At 37.5% G+C, this 23,974-nt stretch overlaps 1 protein-coding gene across 2 annotated transcripts in view; it reads left to right on the forward strand.

The window, feature by feature from the left end:
- The window catches only part of sbf2 (SET binding factor 2), a 569,459-nt gene that overhangs the window by 444,643 nt on the left and 100,842 nt on the right, over positions 1-23,974 (forward strand). For both annotated transcript variants that reach the window (XM_063061848.1, XM_063061849.1), the window contains exons 18-22: positions 3,707-3,877; positions 7,288-7,550; positions 13,916-14,088; positions 16,430-16,503; positions 22,541-22,736. In XM_063061848.1, the coding sequence (XP_062917918.1) occupies positions 3,707-3,877; positions 7,288-7,550; positions 13,916-14,088; positions 16,430-16,503; positions 22,541-22,736 (877 nt within the window). The remainder of the gene's footprint in view (positions 1-3,706; positions 3,878-7,287; positions 7,551-13,915; positions 14,089-16,429; positions 16,504-22,540; positions 22,737-23,974) is intronic.

Below are 23,974 nucleotides of genomic sequence, written 5' to 3' on the forward strand. Positions count from 1 at the left end.
GGAGAATTAATTAATAATTTATTTAGCTAATGTTTAGCTAATTACTTTTCTCGTAGCTAAAGAAAATATTTATACTATCTAAGCACTTAATACATTTTATCCATCTTACTTAGAACTTCCCTCAGCCTTCTCTGTTTTAAACAAAGGATGGTAAAAAAAGAATTTTCACTTAGAAACATAGAAAACCTACAGCACAATACAGGCCCTTCGGCCCACAAAGCTATGCGGAACATGTCCTTACCTTAGAAATTACCTAGGGTTACCCATAACTCTTTATTTTTCTAAGTTCCATGTGCCTGTCCAGGAGTCTCTTAAAAGACTCTATCATATCCGCCTCCACCACCGTCGCTGGCAGCCCATTCCATGCACTCACCACTCTCTGCGTAAAAAAAAACTTACCCCTGACATCTTCTCTGTACCTACTTCCAAGCATCTTAAAACTGTGCCCCCTTCTGCTAACCATTTCAGCCCTGGGAAAAAGCCTCTGACTTATCCACATGATCGATGCCTCTCATCATCTTATACACCTCTATCAGGTCACCTCTCATCCTCCATCCCTCCAAGTTAAAAGGCCGAGTTCACTCAACCTATTCTCATAAGGCATGCTCCCCAATCCAGGCAACATCCTTGTAAATCTCCTCTGCACCCTTTCTATGGTTTCCACATCTTTCCTGTAGTGAGGTGACTGGAACTGAGCACAGTACTCCAAGGGGGGTCTGAGCAGGGTCCTATATAGCTGCAACATTACCTCTCAGCTCCTAAACTCAATCCCATGATTGGCACCATATGCCTTCTTAACCACAGAGTCAACCTGTGCAGCAGCTTTGAGTGTCTTATGGACTCGGACCCCAAGATCCCTCTGATCCCTCTGATCCTCCACACTGCCAAGAGTCTTGCCATTAATACTATATTCTGCCGTCGTATTTGACCTACCAAAATGAACCACCTCACACTTATCTGGGTTGAACTCCATCTGCCACTTCTCAGCCCAGTTTTGCATCCTATCAATGTCCTGCTGTAACCTCTGACAGCCCTCCACACTATCCACAACACCCCCAACCTTTGTGTCATCAGCAAATTTACTAACCCATCCCTCCACTTCCTTATCCAGGTCATTTATAAAAATCATGAAGAGTAGGGGTCCCAGAACAGATCCCTGAGGCACACCACTTACAGAATGATTAGGGTTTAAAATTTTTAGTCTGAAAGTGTATTAAGGGTAGAAACCTTGAACAGATTTAGCAGCTGCCTGGATATTCATTTGAGCACTTGTGGCCTGTAAAACTACGGATCAGGTGCCTGACAACGGGCAGTTCTTTTTCAATCAGTATGGACTTGATGGGTTGAATCACCTCCTTTATTGTTAATTTTCTGTGGCTTTTTTTCTGTGAAGTGTGATCTGTATTCCTGGGGTATTTTGTTTTGGTAGGAAAGGCTAATAAAATAGAAATCTTGTACGTAATGAATCTTCTATTTTATATTCCCAGGTATGAGGGCATTACATAGAGAGAGAGGTTGTGCCACAAAGCTAATGTGAACTTCTGCTCTCTTCACTGCTACAGGCTGAACCTGGACCAAGTTCCTGCCCTCACCCCTCGATCTTGTGTTCTGTTTGATCACCTTCCCTTGAATGTAATGCAAGTTGCTGTCTTTCTGTCTTTGGCGAAACAGCTGTCCTCAGCGCAGGGACTATTACCCACTCCTCAGTGATGATGTGCCGGCCAGAATGTAGTGCTATGGCTCACACCTCAGAAATGAACAGCAGCCTGCCAGTACTATCCCGTTTATTACTGTGGGATACCAGGATCCTAGTAAACATGAAGCTCGAGAAAATTATTTTTGTTGGAATGTTGTAATGAATTGGTATTCAGCAGGGTAGAAGTAATGTAGTTGTATTATTAATTTTTGTAACTAATGAGGAGCACAAATTTACTTCGAAAGGAAGAAGTCTTGATGTTGTTATGATGCTGATAATTGAAAAGCATACTACTAGCTCAGAAAAATTAAGCTATCTTTTTCCAGTTCATTACTATTGATAGCCTCATATCGAATCAGTCATATAAGTAAAGAACAGTTTTTTTAATAATTTCTAATACATGTTCAGGTTATAACATTGCTTATAGTAGTTATAGTGTTACTTTGGAATAGCTGGTTAGTAGCCCAGCGCTCTACACAAACTTGACTGGCAGTACATTCTGGTACCTTCACATTGTGTCTGGAATATATCATAGTCACATTTTCTGAGTGCTAACATTTTTAGCTGTTTCACTTGCAGCACGGCACATAACGAACAAACAGGCATTTTGGTTGCATTGGAATTTCAGCCCAGAGGATAAGTTTGATTTGCTATGACTGAAGATATTTTAACTCTTTAAATACTGACTAAATACACTAACATGTGGTATGTTCTGTTTAATTTCTTCTGCAAGTCATCTACTTTATCTTTTTTTTAAAATGCAAAACTTAATTCCACCCCAACACCATTAAGACAATCAGTTTTCCTGTGAACTATACCGGCATGGATTTTAGCACCACCTATTGACCCAATGGTTTTTGAAACACCATTGGAATTTCCTGGAAGGTCTTGGCCAAGCACAGAATTAGAGTGGTGTATTTTGTTTCCTTCCAGATTTTCACTTGTAAGTAGTTCTATGCTGGTATTATGCCAAACTATATTTCTGTATTATCAATGGAATGAATTTGAATAAGAAATATTGTGCAAATTTCAGCATAAATGATAAGTGACTAGATCAGCAGTGGAACTGGCCTAGCTTTTGCTGCACCAGGTGTTTTCTCTATAGTTTTATCTTAAATGATAAAATTGTTGATTTTGCATCATTTAAGAGTTCAGTTAAATTAATTGGTCATATGTGTTTATAATTAACATAAACTCTCACAGATCAAATGACATTTCAAAATTGAAAGGGACCATTATATGCTCAATATCTGTGGGGGGTTTTTGTCCTAGTTTGTTATTTTAGATTATATACTCAATATGTGAGGATGTTTATGTGTTTTATTTTTATCAGTATTATGTTTAATGTCAGATACATGTATTTACCACAGAGAAAAATTTAAAAATTTTGGAGTTGTTATTTGGATGGTTGCATATTTTAGTTATGGAAGGATTGAATTCCAACATGGTGTGGAAATCTGCTGCCCTCTGATGGAAGAGTGCAAATTTTGGTTCAGCTTTTTATATCTATATTATTTATAACATCCATTAGTTTTAATGTGTTATTGAGCTAATATGTTATTTGTTAATTACATAAGAAATCAGATCTTTAATAGTATGTTTTATCTTAATTTACAGAGATCTTGATCATTGTAGTTATAGGTTAACCAATAACTGAGCAGAGAAAGTCAAACTACTGAAGCACATATTCAAAAATTTAGAATTTATTAACAGTAGCCTAAAATAAACATATATAGTACATTTAGGTCCTCTTGGTCAGTTTGGGATGTTGTGACAAAAATCCATCAGCAATCAAGAGCAGATATTTTGGAACATAGCAGCCATGTTCTTTCCATTTTGACTTGTAATTTAAACATTGATGCAGAAACAAAATAGAATAGTTATTGATTTAACTGAGATGATGACACCCACTGAACTATATTGTGTATATCAGTAATATAAGAACAACTCTTATACTGATGCTTGATAAATGTAATGTAAATATTTAAAACTTTTCTATGGTTATTTCAGAAATTAGCAACGGGTGTCAACCAGTTTGCCTACACATGTGTCCAAGACCATCACATCTGGGCTAACCAACAGTTTTGGGAAGCTACATTCTACAATGATGTGCAGAATCAGATTCGAGCACTCTACCTCACCTCTAGAAATGAAAATTTTGTATCGAATTTCAAGCAAAAGGTAATTACAGATATTTCTCACCTTCGGTTTATGCATCACAGTATTACTTTATAAACCGGAAGCAAGAGAAGAAAGGCCTTGCTTAATAAAAATATTGAATACTACGCTACTGAAATTCTTTTTACTATTTTTCTAGACTATTACTAATCCAGCCCATTTACTTTAAAACTTCAATTTTTTAGACAACTATTTTCCTAAATCATTGTTTTATAATATCAGTGGTGCATCAGGCAGCATATTTCTTCTTGCTGTTTCTTTAGCGTTTGTCTGTTTTTATGAAACCGAGTTGCTAGCTCGACACTCAACCTAGCATGCAAGGAGTGGCTGGATTCGAATCCAGGACAATTCACCTCGAAGTTTGGTGCTGATGCACTACACCACCAGCCGGCTATCAGTGAAAATAACAACACATTAAGATTAAAGGAAGCAAAAGTGTTTTTTCCCTCTGGAAAGGAAAAACAAATTTGCATTTCTTAAATATTTCTTCACATTCTGTCCATCAATTATTTTTATTTTTCGAGTGTAGATAAAAAATGTTCATTCATTACCAATAGACCTTGTGTGGGCAGTAATAGGATTTTTTCTTCATCCACATTCACCTTTTTTTGTTGGGCTTTTCTTTAGGAATTATCTGGTTCTATGAATCAGAATATCAGAATATGTCCAGGATTGTGGGTGACATGAGAATTCCTCCACAGAATTGGTGTTCTTGTTCTTCATGGTTGTTGAGATCATAGGGTGATTGTACTTGATGAAATGATACAATTTATTGTCTAGATTTATAGAAGTTGCAGCATTGTTGATGGTTTTATGTTCAGTGGAAGAAGCTTTTCTATGACTGAAGGCAAGTAACTAAAGAATACCCAGGGTTTGATCTGTTCTTTTACCCTTTTTATTTATGTGGCTGGGTCAATTGAGTTTTTGGTCATTGCGGATCACAAAGCCATTTCATGAGTAGGTGATTAAAAGCTTATAGATAATGGTCATTGAATGTCATTTTTGTGGCTCAAATGTTACTTGCCACTTATAAACCCTTACCTGAACATAGGCCAGGTATTGCTGCAATGCAGGTGATACTGCTTCATTTTATGTGTTGCCACTAAAAAAAAAAATTGACAATATTTTGATCAAATGGTAGATGAAAAGTTATTGCTGAAGACCTCACTGCATGGTACAAACCCAAATGTTGGTGTTCTTTCCCTGACACCTATTCGCTTCAGGGAAAATAGAGTTAAATGGTACCTTGATGACAAAGACAGTCACTTTTGTCACGGTGCTGGTATTCAACTCTGGTCCACATTTGGATTGACAATATAATGAGGTCTGAAACCAAGTGGCCCAAGCAAAAAACAAACTGAATACTCATCACATTATTGGTGAGTAACTGCTGGTATTATCAATATCACTACCACCATTTTAGATAAATTAAGGTTTAACGAGTTGGGTAGCAATTAATCCAGATTTTTTTTCTTGTGAGCAAGTTATAACTGTGCAATTTTCAACATTGTCAGGCAGATGTAACTATACCATAACAGTTTGACAAGAGAATCCTTGATTGCAGGTTTTCAGTATTCCCCTAATGTTTTTGGTTCTTCTTGCCTTTGCTCTATCCAGTATGCTCAGGCATTTCTTGATTTTACATGGAGTGTTTAGAATGGGCTTGACACAGGGTTTTATGATAATGGCGACTGTAGAATGCAGTCAAGCTGGATCACCTATTCTGCAGTTCTGGCTGAAATTGGTTGTGATTTTTTTTGCCTTGTTTTTTAGCACTCAAATGATGAACCTTGCATCGTTGAGGATGGGGATGTTCTTGGAGCTACCTGCTCCTTTTAATTGTTTAATTATCTGTGACTAGATGTGGTAAGACTGTGGAGCTTTGATCTGATCCATTGGTTGTGGAATTGCTTAGATATGTTTATAGCATGCTGTTTTTGTTTAGCACGCACATGGTGCTGTGGTGTGATTTCACCATATTGGCAATTTTCTTTTTACCTCGTGCTGCTTTCTAGCATGTCCTTCTACACTGTTCATTGAACAAGGCTGGTCTCCTGACTTTATTGTAAATGTTTGAGTGGTCTATGACATTAGAGATTATCATGATGTACATTTCTGCTGTTGCTGGTTATCCACATAAGCTCAAGAATCCCCAGTTATGAGCTGCCAAATCTATTCTCAGATCTATCCCATTTAGCACAATGGTAGTCCCATACGACACAAAGGAGTGTGACATACATTTGTCTCCGGGTAGCATGCATTGTTCACAGTGTGATAGAATGTTTATGCAGAATAAAAACTGTTAATTATTTACTATTATCTAACTCAACGTTTTACTCCACTTTGGGTACAGGCAAGTGATTTAAATTGATCTTTCTCTTTCCACACGTGCTTTTTCTCTTGCATTATGCATCAGTCAAATCTCTTTTAAGTTTTAGTTTACGTAAAACATTGATATAGGCAGTATCACATTTGAGGTTCAAATGTTTAGATTTAAGGATATCATTGGAACCTAAGTGTTTTAATTGCTTCTAATGTGCACTAGAATGTCAGTTTTCTGTAACATGCAGTAGAATAGTTTGGTTTGTTGGAAGTTAAATAAGGCAAAGATATTTCACTATGATAACTTGTTTATCCTGAGAAGGATTTTTTGAAAAAAAGATGAGTATACAGTACTGTGAAAAAGTCTTAGGCACATATTTTAGCAAGAGTGCCTGTAATTTAATGTATTGCACTGAACTGCTGCCACAAGAAAAAAAACATTTCGTGACATATGTGAGTGATGATAAACCTAATTCTGATATAGGTCTCTATTGTGGACTGACAGTGGGAAGGGGGCAAGGAGAGGGAAATCATGGTTGGGAAAAGGGGAAGGGAGTGGGAAGCACTAGAGAGACATTCTGTAATAATGAATAAACCATTTGTTTGGAATTAAATGACTTTGCCTGGTTCTCAGGGCTGGGTGTGTCTGCACATACGCCACTCCACACACCTATCACTCCTTCTCTGCCAACTGTCCCACAACCCTCCCACGGTGCTCCGCCTTCGCTATTCCCAACATCCTTTGCTTCTGCAGGATTTACAAACTCACTCTCCATTTCATGTTGACAAATACAGTACTGTGCAAAAGTTTTAGGCAACCTAGCTCTGTATATGGTGCCTAAGAATTTTGTACAGTACTATATATTGAGAAATATATTCCACATACATATTTCTTATTTTGTTGCTACCTCTAGTGTGCTTCAACCTATCCTTCCCTTCCATATTTTATGGCCTTATAACACTAGTCAATCTGTTGTCTACCTGTAGCTCATCCATGTGCTTTAGCTTTTGCAAAAGACATACATACAGCTATAAGACCTGGAAGAGAAAAGAATGTATCTAGATGTGGATCTCCATTTTGTTTATTTTAGGATAAAGATCCACTACCAACAGAGCAAGAAAAAACAGTCATGGACATTGCAGCAGAGCAGTTGCGTTTATGGCCAACGCTGCACAAAGAGAAACAGCAGGAGCTGGAAAAAGGAGAAGAAAACACTGTGTTTAGTCAAGCCATTCATTATTCCCAACTCATGGTATACTTGCTGGTTCCTTTGGACACAAGCAAAAACAAGTTGCTTCGAAATGCTACAACAGGAGATTGGGAGAGTGGGAGTAATAGTTTTGTCACTAACAGGTTTGTATAAAGTCATGTTAAATATTTTGTTTACATACATTTTGCATAGTTTTGTGTCAGAATTCTGAAAATTTTGAAGAGCAGTTAATGATAGTGGTTTAAAATAAAAATCTTGGAAAATGTATTTCCTCTCTGGTTGCCTGAAGTAGATTATGTTTGGTCAGAATAGCAAAACACTGTTTTTAAGCTATTCATTTTGCTTAACTCAAGAGACACAAGAAACTGCAGGAGCTAGGATCTGGCACAGAAGATGATCTGTTGGAGGAACTCAGTGGGACAAGCATCATCTGTGGAGAGGGGAAAGAAATTGTTGATGTGTCAGGTTAAAACTCTGGGTCAGGATTAAGAGTGGAGAGGAAAGCTAGCCAGTGTAAAGGGGAAGAGAAGTGATGATACAATGGTCAGTATATAGGTCAAAGAAGATGAGCAGATATGGGAGCCAGAGGGATGGAATTGGGAGACAGTGACACGTGAAGATGGAGGCAACTAGGAAGGAGACTTTGGTATGTTACAGGTTAGTTAGAAGTTTGCAGAAAATGGAAACATGTATGTAGCATATATAATAAGCTTGTGTGAGATATTGGCCCATAAGGCCCAGAAGAAGTGCATCAATATAAAGATCTGTTGATCATAAGATCATCAGAATTAGAAGCAGGAGAAGGCCATCCTCATTAAGATTGTTGTTCATATTCTGTCTCAGCTAAATTTTTTGGCACTATGTGCATAGCCCTTGATTCTCTTACTATCCAAAATCTGTAAGTCTCTATTTTGAATGTAAGTTTCAGAATTAAACAGTTTCATTTTCAATTAAACTTTGAAAATCTCATGGATTGAAGACTTGTATCTAATCTTAAAACAGCTACTGATTCTGCAAAAGTATGGTTTAGATTTATACAGTAACACTTTTGCTGTTTAAGTATCATACAGTTCTAAGTTTTTGCTTGCCAGTCTCATAGAACTATAAGCTGATTCTCTTTAACATGAAAAGCATTTCTATCTCTCCCCTTCAACAGATCTGATTTTTTCCCCAAATTCTTGTGACTAAGCTTTCTAAACTGAAATCATCTCTCATATTTACCTATTTGCATATCTAATTGTAAATATAATATCTTGTACTTAATACTTTTTATTAAGTTAGCATTTTGCCAAAAAAGTGGAAGTTGGAATGAGTTGGCATTTCTTCAAAATTATCTGCCGAGTCGTTGTGTTGTGCAACATTAGTTGGATTGAACTATTTCCCAAAGTTGAAGGTTAAATGTGAAACTCACTGGGCCATCTTGTCTCCAACATCTCACCTTCCTGAGAAAGGAAGAGAAGTGGTTGTTCACAGATATTTTTTTCCGCTACATTATGTAGCATGTTTTTCTTGGCATTCAGTACATGAACAAGATTAAATTGGAATGTTGCGCATAATGTGACTGAACTTGAAGTCTTTCAAGGTCAGAGGTTGGTCACGTCAACTTTTTGGTCTTTTTACAATGCTAGGAATGGAATTTATCACTGCTTCTGGAAGTGCTGCTGAAAGGTTTGCAAATCATCAAGATGTTCTGGCAGTTACTTCATTACCATTCAACTAAACAATATTCATATCAACCTTGTACATCCTCTATAATAAACAAATGCATTACATAAACTGGATTTCAATAAAATCAATATGCTCTTGTAGCAAATGCATGTATATGTAGCAAATTCATAAACTATACATATATATATTAAGTAAGAAAGTGATTGCATTGACAACATTATTTTATTAAAAGCAGCAAAATCTGAGATATTTTCCTTTTATTTAAAGACCTCTGGGATAGCATCTCCAAGTAAACAATTAATAAGAAACATTCAAATAAAATCCTTTGCATGTTTTCAAAAACTGAGTTTTCAGATTGGTGTTTTGAAATCCATTAGTCATTTCAAGATAGCATGAAATTAGAACATGTTCAGTAAGAAATAATTTAATTTGAAACTTGAAGAAATAGTCATATGGTAGGGGGTATGATAATTACACTCAGGTAATGTTCTCATTACTGTCAGCATTATTTTATAGTTTGAAATGCTGATAATTTATTGCTGATGGCTCAGAGCCAGATGAAAAAGTGATCCGTGAGTATTCAGTCTGCAACTGAAGTAGATCAATTAGCTCAGTAAACAAGAAGATGATATGTGGAGTATCACATTTTAAAACATAATGTAATCATATCTTATTTGTTGAAAAATAGAAAATCTTTTAAATAATGAGAAACTGTTTTGAAACTATGAGAAACTTAAGTGCGGAACACTTTGGTGAGACCTCTTGTGAAAAACTTGGTGAGATTTTGATCTCCAAACCATAGGAAGAATATACATGCTTTAGACTCAGTGCATTGCAGATTTTCCAGATTGTATCCTAAAATGCTGAATTATCACTTCAATTTAGAATGCTCAGGTGATTGCATTGAGATCTTCAAGACTCTTAGAGGGTAGACTAAAAGACTCTTCTACGTCCTGAGAAGTCTAGGATGGGGCTCATAACATCAGGGCACAAGAATAGCCATTAATATCAGATCATGAGCCATTTCTTTTTGTAGAATGTATTCGTATTCAGTTGCTCATATATTAAAATCTGACATCAATAGATGTTTCAACATTCGACAATTTGAATGACAATGGCAACTGGCAGGAAAGTGAAGTGGGCTTGAATGGGGCATGTGCATTTCAACATGTATTTTTATTACAATGTGCAGTGTAGATTGATGGGCAATATTCCTTTTCGCAGAAAATGAATACTTACGCATCTGTTCAGCTAGGTAGAGATAACAGGCACGATAGTGCAATATTCCTCTTGTGGGATGTGGGAAGGCAGGGAGATCTCCTGTATTCCTGACCACTACAATTGTGAGAAGTGCATCCAGCTGTAGCTTCTAACAAACGGCATTAAGGTGTTGGAGCTGGACTGGATGAGCTCCGAATCATTCAGGAGGCTGATGAGATGGTAGATAAGGACATATAGAGAGGTAGTTATACTGAAGGTGCAGGACACAAGAAACTGGGTGACTGTCAGAGAGGGGAAAGGAGCCAGTGCAGAGTACCTCTGTGGCCATCCTCCTCAACAACAGGTATATCACTTTCGATACTGGGGGGGGGGGGATGGTTGTGGAATGACTTGAGAGAGTAAAGTCACAGTGGTCAGGCCTCTGGCACTGATTCTGGCTCTGTGGCTCAGAAGGGAAAGGGGAAGAAGAGGCACGCTGTGGTGATTGGTGATTCGTTAGTCACGGGAATGAACAGGAGGTTCTGTATGTGAGAACGAGTTTTCTGGGTGCTATGATGCCTCCTGGGTGCCAGGGTCTGGGATATCTCAAATAGAGTCCTCAGCATTCTTAAGTGGGAGTCAGAAGTCGTGGTCATGTAGGTACCAATGACATGGGTAGGATGAGTGACAAGATTCTGCAAAGGGAGTTCAGGGAGTTAGCTGCTAAGTTAAAGGGCAGAACTTCCGGGGAGTTTCTAGAGTGCCGTTATAGAGCAGCTCATGGTTGAGCCCACTAGAGCATCTGCTATTCTGAATTGGATATTGTGCAATGAACCAGAATTGATTAGAGACCTTAAGGCAAAAGAACCCTTGGGGGAAAGTGATCATAGTCTGGTCGAATTCACCCTGAAATTTGAGAAGGAGAAGCTAAAGTTAGATATATCAGTATTACAGTGGAGTAAAGGGAATTACCAAGACAAAAGAAAGGAGTTGGTCAGAATTGATTGGAAAAGAACACTGGCAGGGAAGATGGCAGAGCAGCAATGGCTGAAATTTCTGGAAGCAATTCAGAAGGTACAGGATATATACATCCCAAAGAGGAGAAAGTATTCTAAAGGAAAGATGACACAACCATGGCTAACGAGAAGTCAAAGCCAACATAAGAGCCAAAGAGAGGGCATATAATAGAGCAAAGATTAGTGGGAAGTTAGGGGATTGGGAAACTTTTAAAACTATCAGAAGGCAACTTAAGAAGTCATTAGGTAAAGATGGAATACGAAAGTAAGCTAACCAATGATATTAAAGAGAATACCAAAAGTTCTCCAGATACATAAAGTTCAAAAGAGAGGCGAGAGTGGATATCGGACTGCTGGAAAACGACGCTGGACAGGTAGTAATGGGGGACAAGGAAATAGCGGATGAACTGAGTAAGTATTTTGCATCACCTTCACTGTGATGAAACTAGCAGTATGGTAGAAGTTCCAGGTGTCAGGGCACGAATGTGTGAAGTTACCAAAATTAGACAGAGGGTTCTTGGGAAACTGAAAGGTCTGAAGGTAGATAAGTCACCTGGACAGGATGGTGTACACCCTACAGTCCTTAAAGAGGTAGCTAAAGAGATCTTGGAGGCATTAGTAATGATCTTTAAAGAATCACTAGATTCTGGAATGGTTCTGGAAGACAGGAAAACTGCAAATGTCATTCCACTCTTCAAGAAGGGAGAGAGGCAAAAGAAATTAAACTAAAGGCCTGTTGGATTGACCTCAGTGGTTTGGAAAATGTTGATTATTAAGTATGGGGTCTCACAGTATTTGGAGGCACATGATGAAATAGGCAGTAGTCAGCATGGTTTCCTCAAGGGAAAATCTTGCCTGATAAATCTGTTGGAATTCTTTGAAGAAATAATATTAGATAAAGGAGAATTGGTTGATGTTGTGTACTTGAATTTTCAGAAAGCCTTTGACAAGATGTCACACATGAGGCTGCTTCACAAGCTACAAGCCTATGATTGGCAGCAGACAAAGAGAGAGAATAAAAGGAGTTTTTTCTGTCCGGCTGCCGGTGACTAATATTGTTCTACAGGAGTCTGTGTTGGGACCAACTCTTTTTACGTTATATGTCAATGATTTGGATGATGGAATTGATTACTTTGTTGCAATGTTTGCAGAGGATATTGGTAGAGGAGCAGTTCGTTCTGAGGAAGTAGAGAGGCTACAGAAGGACTCAGACTGATTAGGAGAATGGGCAAAGAAATGGCAGATGGAATACGGTGTCGGGAAGTGTATGATCAGAAGCTTTGGTAGAAGTAATGAAAGGGTTGACTATTTTCTGAATGGAGATTAAATACAAAAATCTGAGGCACAAATGGACTTGGGGATCCTAGTGCAGGATTCCCTGAAGGTTTATTTACAGGTTGAGTCTGTGGTGAGAAAGGCAAATGCATTGTTAGCATTCATTTCAAGAGGACTAGAATATAAAAACAAAGATGTAATGTTGAGACTTTATAAAGCACAGGTGAGGCTTCACTTGGAGTATTGTAAGCAGTTTTGGGCCACCTATCTTAGAAAGAATGTGCTGATACTAGAGAAGGTTCAGAAGAGGTTTACAAAGGTGATTCCCGGATTGAATGGCTTGTCATATGAGAAAGTTTGACGACTCTGTGCGTGTATTCACTGGAATTCAGAAGAGTGAGGGGTGACCTCATTGAAACCTATTGAATGGTGAAAGGCCTTGATAGAGTAGATGTGGAGAGGAGAGTCTAAGACTAGAGGACACAGACTCAGAAAAGAGGGGTGTCCTTTTAGAACAGAGATGAGGAATTTCTTTAGCCAGAGTGTGGTGAATCTGTGGAATTCTTTGCCACAGGCAGCTGTGGAAGCCAAGTCTTTATGTATATTTAAGGTAGTGGTCAATGGATTTTTGATTGGTCAGGGCATGAAGGGATACAGGGAGAAGACAGGAGACTGGGGCCGAGAGGTAAATTGGATCAGCCATGATGAAATGGCTGAGCAGATTTGATGGGCCAAATGGCCTAATTTTCCTCCGATATCTTATGGTATTCTGCTCTAAAACCTTTCTCACATGAATGTTTAAATGAACACTCAAATGAATGCTGGATCAGGCCAAGATTTCCACTGTGATTTACAATGTCTATCTTACCAGTGTTTCCTCCTGAAATAACCCTGAAGGCTCAACATATTGGTCTTAATAGGATCCAGTCAGTTGTACTGGTTGAAGCACACCACCATCCAGTCTGTTTTTGATTGCCATTGTAGACGGAGATGGCTTGCTGCTTTGGGGACACTCTTGTAGGTGATAGTTGTTATAATAATATCCTGCTGAAAGAATAATAGGAAGCACTTTCTTAAAAGAAAATTTTGAGAACCATTTCTGTAATTAGGCTGCACTATAAGTTTTTCAAGTAGCTACAGACAGAGCATAAAGCTCTAGCCTCAAGAACAGTGCTGAACAAATAGCAGTGATCATTGACTCTGAAAACTCAAATTACTTTTCGCACCCCTTATACCAATCCACTCACAAAGCCACATATCTTTGTTCAAAGCTTGAAAATGAAAGTTATGTTTGTAATGATGCTGTGAGTTCCACAGTTTATTGAAACCTTTTACTGTTTATTTTTCAGCATTGCTGGCAGTGTCGCTGAAAGTTACGACACCGAAAGTGGGTTTGAAGATGCAGAGAATAATGATGTTGCCAATGCAGTTGTTCGTTTTATAACAAGATTTGTTGACAAAGTTTGCACTGAGAGCGGGGTCACACAGGACCATATCAAGAATTTGCATTGCATGATACCAGGTTGGGATATAAAGTGTTTTACATTAAAAAATCTAAGAGTGAGTGGTTTTATAGATACTTGTCCACTGATTTGCAGAGAAGTTTTTGATTCTTACTGTTTTCATTTTTTTTTACCACAATTGCGCAGAAATGTTACCATTAGTATCATTGTACAGAGTCCTTGCTATTCATCAGAATTGGGCGCAGTACAAAAATTTTAATCTGTAGCTGTTTCAGTTCCAAAATTATGTTGATTTATACATTCATACTGATATTCACACCTCTGCTCCCCCACCCCCTACCCCTCCCCAAGAGCGGCATGTTGGCACAGTTTCAACCAACAGCAAGACAACGTCACTGGAGTAGATGGATCTGTCCTGTTTTATGCCATTGATTCCATTTTGGGACATACCTGCCAAATCATGAAAACCAGAAGACTAGAATACATAGCTTTCTTACTCCCCACAGCTAAACTGTTCAGCAGTAGAAAGGAGCCTAACATTAGTGCTATTTAAAAGGATCACTGGCAGCATTCAGGGTTCTGTTAATTAACTTCTAGCTCATGCTTATCGTATGAGTGTTTGATAGTTGAATTTTAGAAGTTTAGGTTTGTTGATGCAGCTAATACTAACACTTTTGTACTCTGCCACAATATTCAGCTGGAATTGGCTTTATTCACAGCTGCAATCATAATTTTTATGCATTACAGAATTTCAGATTGGTTTAAGTGTTACTACTACTACAGTCTATAGTATATGCAAATCCTTGGCTTGCATAACTGGTATAATCATCTCCCAAACCCTCTGTGGAGCTAGCCATTTCAGATTGGTATAAAAGATGTATGAAGTTTACAAATTCTACAGACCTTAGAATCAGACATAGCACTGGAATTGATAGAAAGAAATATCTAAGTGTATGGCTTCTGAAAATCATAAATGTGGCAAAATTTCCAGTGCATACGTCCTGAAACTGGCAACACAGATAGACAGGGTGGTGAAGAAAACTTATTATGGGGTACTGAATTCAACAGTTGGGATTTATTTTACAAATGTATAGAATACCGGAATATTCTGTACATTTCTGGAAACTATACTACAGGAAGGATGAGATACAAAAGGGTGGGTATAGGACATATTTGCAAGGAGTTTGCAGCAGCCGGAGGGCGTGAGTTATAAGGAGAGACTGGATAGACTAGTATTGCAGCGATGGAGTCTGAAAGATGATTTTATAATGGTTTATAAGATCATGAGGGACAAAGGTAATATGGATAGTCAATATCTTGTTGCCAGGACACTGGTCTAAAACTATAGGGGACATGTTTAAAATGACACACAAAAGATTTAAAAGAGATGTTTTTCTCATTGGGGTAGTGGGTAATAATGGAGCCAACTGTCAGAGGAAGTGGTTGAGGTTGTACAATTACAATGTTTAAAAGACAGGTACAAGAAATGGGAGGAGCTCAGGACATGGTTGACTTGGGCCAAAGGACCTCGTTCCATGCTATAGGGCTCTATGCACATAAAAAAGAAATGGATGATTCAGAAATCCTGATTAGGCTGCATGTAGTTATGGTTAGACCGAAATATTTTGTTCTGTTACCTTAGGGGTCCGTGAGAGACAAAACAGCACAATCAGTGCAATTTTAGTTAACTCTCTGGAACTCACTGACTTAAGAATATCTGTGAATTTATTAAGAAAAAACTGCAGTAACTTTTTCTTTATGCAATGTAATCATTCATTTTAAATTTAGAGTGATTTTTGTTAATGAGTCTAACACTCTTCATGATAACATCCTTGCAGGTTTTTCTTGTTTTCTGTTTTATGTTGTTTTTGATTTAGTTGTTTGCTTCACTGACTTGTAGAAGTATAAATTCTATAACCTGAATGCCTGTAATTCATTCATTAATATGAGAGAAAAATAAAAACTGCCTGGGTTACTTGAAGCCATTAGAAGACGAAGTTCTCCTCAGATGAAATGACACACAGAGACACACAGACCATTCTGGTCTAAGGAATAGATAATGCTATGGGGAAAGCAGCAAATAAAATGTGTTTTATAATATGTTGTTATCATTTTTATAGTACAAATTAGACTGGTATGTAGCAGGGCAGCAAAATGTGAAGGCTTAATTTTCTTCAGCAAACAAATACAATGATCACTTTTTAATAATAGGCTTAATAGTCTGTTCTACAAACGTTTGTACTTGCCATGTGTCTAATCTCATTATTCCCCAAAACTAACCTTCCAGATTTAATTATATATGTATGTATGTATGTCATGAAATAAAGGCTATAGAGGCTATGCTTCAGAATAATTTATTTTTAACAAATAGTTAAATTGACTGTGGTTTTACTGTTTAAGGAATTGTGGCAATGCATATTGAGACACTGGAGGCTGTTCATCGGGAAAGCAGGAGGCTTCCACCAATACAGAAGGTAAACAAATACATCACTTATTTTAGCATGTATCCCTACACTCCAAAAAGAAAGTAAGATAACCTAAATCTGCTCTGGTGATTAGGCCTCTCATTAGTTGCTCTTCATACCTGATAGAACTGGTTATAAGATTTAATTCCTTTTGCTTTAATAATCATTGACTTTTAATTTCCTATAATCATCTCTCTTTACCATTTCTATATTTTGGTTTGTTTTCTTTATTTCATTTACTCTGTTTTATGTTAATAGTAGTAGTTTTACTTTAACTCCATGCTTCTTAAACTTCCTTATTCTTTGCTTTCTTCTTTCAGATTGGTGCAAGTAAATAGGGCTGGAGGGTAATCCACACTTGTATTAAATCACTGCAGCACCACCTAATGATAAGCATCTGGTATCACAACAGTTAGTCTGTTGGACTGCAGAGACCTTCCAGTTATTCTTGGTCCAAAAATTAGACAAGTGGAATTTTTGATTTTATTTGTTGTTGGCCATTTTTGGCCACTATATCATTGTCAGATATTGCTTACCATAGAAATTGTTTCAGTCTAAAATGATCTTATCCATTGCATTTCAACAATTTTTTAAGCAATTCTTTAATATTCTTGCAGTGTGTTAAATTTTTCAGTCTCATATCTATGGTTAACTGTTCTATTTTTAGAACCTGATACTCTTAAGTTTTTGGTGCATAATCAGGAAAGCAACATAATGTTGTTTAATGTTTCAGTTTTATGGACATCTTAAAAGATATGCTCTTTGGGAATCACCAATATAGTGTCCCAAAAGTTATCACATTATGAATATAATTTCCTTTAAATGTTGGCTGAATGAACTGCCAATATTTTATGAAAAGTAAATTGTAATATTACAGGATAATTATTCGAATTGGTGAAAGCCTGGGAATCCAGATGAGATCAGATCAACTGAATCTTTTTTTTGATGAAGGTTGTACAGACTTGTAAAAATACTATTCATTGCATCTCCTCATAGCTTCTCCCTCTTTTCAAACAAAATGTTTTCCAGGCTGCTTCTTTAAAATGCTTTTTTTTTTGGCATTGAAAATTGACTTGGCTCCACTATGTTCTTAGTATTTTATATTCCCCCTGTGTAGCAACATTCTTTAAAACAGCTGTTATTTAAAATACAAACATACTTTTTCCTTTTAAACTAAAAGTAGTGCAGCTTTCAGAGCAGAATTGTAAGCAATAGGAATCTACAGTTTGACTGGAAATAGTGCAGAAATGTTTCAATAAGTTATTGCAAAAATAATGAAGCGGCTGAAATTACATGTAAAAATGAACATAAAGATATCTAAAGAGAAAGCTTAGTTTAGTTCTACAACAAATCTCAAGTATTTTTCAAAATGTAGGTAAAACTGGAGAACCTAAAAATAAATGAAGTCTTGAAAACAGGCTTTATTCTATATGTTCGAATTTTACATTTTAACTCAACACTCCATCATGTTCAGGTTTCTGCCATACTGATGAAGTGCAGGCTAGATAGACAGAGAATAATTGATAACTTTAAAGCAGTACTCGCTTCTTTTTTGTTTCGAAAGGAAATGAAGCCAACATTTTCCTGGACATTATATCTTCAGTATAGAATTGATTCTTTGCAATGAATTATCATCAAACGCCAAATTAGCCTGATGCCTTAAGATAGCTATTGGTAATTGCCACATAGAAAGTGCAGAACAGCCATTACTGAAGGAACTGATTATAACCACTAAAAATGTTTCTCCAGTATGTATTTCAAGAACCTGCTAGTTGATTTATTAAACTCCTTTTCCAACAAAAAAGGTATTGTTGGAAAATGATGCAGCATTTCAGTGTATTTGACTGAAAGGAAAATTTTCATATTTATCTCATATTTTCTTCTGAGATAGGAGACCATTCAACCCTTTCAGTGTGTCCCATTTGTCAGCATTCCCAGCAATGCCATTTCCACACTGTGATCTATTCTGTCTCTGAAGTCCTTCAACCTCACTCTGAATCTCCTTCCAGCTACTCACTCTTGGTAATATATTGTATCATTTAATCCACCAATCTTGAAGGTGTGAAAGGAGCAGGAGCACCTGGTCACGGGGGGGGGGGGCGGGGGCGGTTTATGCAGACTCCACACAAATAGCATCGCAGTTCAGTATTGATGCTGGGTAACTGTAACTTTTAGGCTGCAGTAGTGTATCGTGTGCCTCTCAGCCTTTATACAAACTATAATTGATTAAAAGTTTATTATATTTCCTTTATTTTGATCTGAGATATCAAGAGACTCCGGTTGTTTTCAGAAACTAGAAGGATACAAATTTTTCTGGAAAATGAATTAACAGGGTGGAACAGGCCCTTCCAGTCCAACGAGGCGGCTGCCCAGCATCCCACTTATTTATTAACCCAACCTCATCACAGGCCAACTTACAATGACCAATTACCTACTGACTGGTATGCCTTTGCACTGTGGGAGGAAACCAGAGCACTAGCAGGAAACCCACACAGTCACAGGGAGAACATACAATCTCCTTACAGACAGAGCTGAAGTTGAACACCGAGCTCCGATGCCCCAAGCTATAATAGTGTCATGCTAACCACTATGCTACCATGGTGCCCTTCCAGGATTTCCAATGTAAATTGAAATTGAAGTTCTCAAGATACCTGAAAGAGAATAGATGATATTGAAGAAAAATACTGACCATAGGAGTCAGACGTCAAAGGCTAAGCAAAGAACCAAATAAATTATGAACCTCAGATTGTAGAAAGCGAAACTAGCATTTCTAGATCCAAAGAGGAGTGAACATAATGTTCAGTAGGACCCTTGGGAAGAACTTGGATAAATTTAGTCAGATTTGTACTTAATAGAATATAGATGAACAAATAACTTTGGTCCTCATTAATAGTCATAGAATGTATACCAGAGATTGATATAAAATGGCTAATGGTTTCTCATAAACACAGGAGATCTTGCAGATGATGGCAATCTTGAACAGCACACAAAATGCTGGAGGAATTCCTCCAGCATTTTGTGTCTATTGCTAATTGATATTTCAAATTGATATCAAAATCTCACGAGAAAACTCCAAGGATATGACTTAATTTAATGTCAGAGAAATGTATACAATATACATCCTGAAATGCTTTTTCTTTGTAGCCATCCCTGAAAACAGAGGAGTGCCTCCAAAGAATGAATAACAGTTAAATGTTAGAACCCCAAAGTCCTCCCCAGCTCCCCTTCCTCCTGCGCATAAGCAACAGCAAACAAAGATCCCCCTCCCCCACCAGCATAAAAAAAGCATCGGCCCCCACCACCGAGCACTCAAGCGTGCAGCAAGGCAACAGCAAAGACAGAGACTTACAGTACCCCAAGGACTACTTGTTCACCCGGTGTTCAATTTACCACAAGCTCTCTCGCTCTCTCTCTCTCTCTCCCTCTCCCCCTCCCTCCCTCCCTCCCTCCCTCCCTCCCTAGTAAGGGAGAAAGGGATGTCTCTGTTTCACAGTGAGAGGGGAGACATAACAAACAACTCACTGGTTTACGATGTTAAAGTCCATTGTGTCGCTTTTTCCGAGTCTGTGCCCGAAGATCTCAGGTCTCTGGGCACACAGCCGTAGATCTTCCAACTCCCACGACACACCAATCTCCTGCCGGGACACCAACCCTCGATCTGCCTATCTCCAGAGCCATGAGATCTCTGGAAGCAAATCAGTTCAAAAAGGTAATCGATATGTTGAGATAAACAGGGCTGTCAAGAGAAATTAAATGTACAGCAAAAAAGTCAGAAATGTGCAGAAACGCCATCTATGGATACCCAGTAGCACCCTGGTAAATGGGATCAATGAACATATCTGTGAATGGAGACTACCCTGCAGTATGTGACCAAGAACCAAAGCAGCAGCTAGTCTGTGAAATGTTAATAACATGAGCAGATCTTCCCCATAAACATCTTTCATCAGAGAACATAATGCAATATTTCAAAAGAAGTTCCAAGTTCAAAATAAGATTTATTATCGGAGTACATACATGCTTAGCAGGTATCGTTAGCAGTCTATAGAACAATAAATGTAAACAGGATCAATGGACAATGAACTGTGCAAATGAAAATATAAATAAATAGCAATAAATTACAAGCATGAAATAGCAAGATAAAGAGTCAAGTGAGAATATTGATTATGGAATGCCAGGAGCAGTATGAGTGGGGTTTATTCCCTTTTGTTCAAGAACCTGATGGTTGAGGGGTAGTAACTGTTCTTGAACCTGGTGGTGCGAGTACTGGTGCTCTGGTACCTACTACCTGATGACAGCAGCCAGAAAACAGCATGGTCTGGGTGGTGAGGATCTTTGTTGATGGATGCTGCTTTTCTACGGCAGTGTTTCATGTAGATGTGCTCAATGGCTAGGAGGGTTTTATCTGAGATGTACTGGGCCAAATCCATTCAAGTTGCCACCGGCATACATCGGCAACTCTGCACGCTGCAGAAAATCGTACCAGTTTTCCTTCATCTTAGATTCATTCAAATAATGGGTCCAGATTTAAAATCCTACATCATTAAGTCGAAACTTTTTCTCGCTTTTAGGAGGCTGATTCTTTTCCCCCAAAACAGTAGAGGAATTACACTGTGGAGCCAGATGCAATTTTGGATGTATTACTAGACATGTCATTGTCTAGTTTGTGGGCTGCTAAAAACTTGCTAATATACTGAGAATCCAGTGACAGAAAAGAAACTTTTGGAAAACTTGAAGACTATGTGGTCAATTTGAAGGCAGCTGCCCCATATAGAATTTCCTATGAATCCAGTTCTGTTCAGAAAGACCAAACCTCTGTGATCTGTAAACCTATAGTAAATGGAACTAAACAAATTACGATCAACAGAATTTTGAGAGAATATTCGTGTTCCAGATAATATAATTCAAGAAACTGTAGTTCCAGTTACATGAAGATACCAAAGTAATTATGTGTAACATGTTAATAAAGAGAGACTAAAGAAATGTTGGACCTGATGAATGAGAGTTTTTGAGTCTTCATTCACAACGTGCAGAAAATATAAAGGTCGTTGAATGGATCCAAAACATGACAGTTAATTTGAACTTTAAAAAACATGAGACACCTTCAACCAGTAACTAATTAACAAATCAGTAATTCAAAAATGCTTTTATCATGTTTGGTGCAACTGTCAGAAATCATGGAAATCATATATGTGAACGTTTTAGGATGCTGTGCAGAAATGTGCCTTTATTAACACGAGAATTTAAACATCAAAAAGCCCTGGCAATTGTCAACTACAGACACGTAGCCAGAGAGATCTTCATCCACTTAAGAATTCTGTAAACTACTATTTATATCTTGGATGAAAATCTATTTTCAAACTTGAACACAATGATGCAATAACACATGTATATATAAAGTTTAATAAATAAAAAATGTAAATGAATGGTTTAGAAATTCAACAAATTTAATGGTACATGTATTTATGAAGCAAAACCAGAATATGCAAAGAAATGCCATTAATTGGTAACTGACTAGGACATTAACTTAAAAAGGAAATTTGAAATGCTTGGTATTGGTCATCAACTACTTCCCAGACCTTAAAACAATTACAGCTAGGCAACCTGATGAGGTTGTGTAGAAGATTTCCCACATCTTATATACAGTACTCTGTGGCAGAAATGACGAATCAACCTGGCATTGAAGATCTACAGACAAGGACTGATGAGTAGGTACCACTACAATTTGTTTCAAACTTCTTACTTAAGAGGATGACTATTTCCTACATTCATTAAGAAGAGCATATCTCTATTGTTGGGTTGTTTTGCAATGATTTTTTTTCTGGATTAAAGTTTTGAACTAATGTTTATCATCAAATTGGGGCTTTGAGTATAAATTAAGTTCATTTGAGCAGCAAATAAAAACATAATTACAACCAAATGCATGTTACATGCTCACTAGAATCAAGTTTTTCTATTATCCTTGTATTCATCAACAGAAGGGATATGGTCTCTTTGAAGTTTGTTATTTATATGATTCTTGCAATTTATTTTTCCCATACTTTTACAGCCCAAAATTTTACGGCCAGCTCTATTACCTGGTGAAGAGTTTGTTGGAGAGGGGTTGCGTGTTGTTCTGGACCCAGATGGTCGAGAAGAAGCAACAGGGGGAGCCCTGGGTGGACCACACATTCTTCCTGCAGAGGGGGCTTTATTTCTAACAACATATCGAATTATTTTCAAAGGCACCCCACATGATCCCTTGGGTAGGCTTTTAAAAACTTTACATTTATGACATTAAAAGCTAATCATGTATAATTTATTAAAAAATAATTTTATAATGTAAACTTTTTAACTGTCAAGATGAAACAAAACATTTTGCAGATTTTCATCAATTCTTGTGACTGAGATGCTTTGATATTTGTATGGTAACTTTTGAGGAACAGAATAATGTCAGTTATATTTCTTCAATACTTTGGAGGTGCCTATTCAGTTTAATGTTACATGCTAAGTTTTTTTTTGTATCCCACCAATTTTACAGCAGTTTATATGTTGCTACCTCACATTTTGTCACACAAAAATATACATTTATTCAGTTAAAAATTATGGGGAGAGGTATGTTGATACTCTTCCTACATTATAAAATAACTAATATTGTACCACAGTCAGTTTTTAAACTTGGAATGATCCACACTTCTTGGCATCTGTAGCCATTGGATTGACAGATTAATTTCTTTGGTTAATATAGCCTGATTTCCTATGCTAACAGTGATCTTAATATATGGCCCTATGTGTAGTTCAAAGTAAGTTTATTATCAAAGTACATGTATGTCACCATATACAATCCTGAGATTCATTTTCTTGGGGGCTTTCTCAGTAAATACAAAAAGCATAATAGAATCAATGAAAGACAACACCCAATAGGGCAGGCAAACAAACTGCAAATACAAAAGAGAGAAGAAATAATAATAATAACTAACTAAGTAATAAATATTGAGAACATGAGATGAAAAGTCCTTGAAAGTGAGTCCATAGGTTGTGGGAACAGCTCACTGATGGGGCAAATGAAGCTTAGTGATGTTATCCCCTTTGGTTCAAGAGTATGATCGTTGAGGGGTATTAACTGTTCCTAAACCTGGTGGTGAGAGTCCTGAGGCTCCAGTACCACCCTGATGGCAGCAGTGAGAGAGCAGAATCTGCGTGCTGGAGGTCCTTGATGATTGATGCTGCTTTCCTGCAACAGTGTTCCACGTAGATGTGCTAGATGTACAATGTGGGGGGGGGGGGTGGCTTTACCTGTGATGGACTGGGCCATATCTACTACTTCTTGTAAGATTTTTGTTTGATGTCATTGGTGTTTCCATACCAGGCGGTAATGCAACCACTCAATATACTCTCCACCACATAGCTATCGAAATTTGTAAAAGTTTTAGATGTCATGCCAAACCTTTGCAAACTTCTAAGGAAGTAGAGGCACTGCCATGCTTTCTTCATAATGGCACTT

Source organism: Mobula hypostoma, chromosome 11 (assembly GCF_963921235.1).
Source record: "Mobula hypostoma chromosome 11, sMobHyp1.1, whole genome shotgun sequence".
Taxonomy (NCBI): Eukaryota; Metazoa; Chordata; class Chondrichthyes; order Myliobatiformes; family Myliobatidae; genus Mobula; species Mobula hypostoma.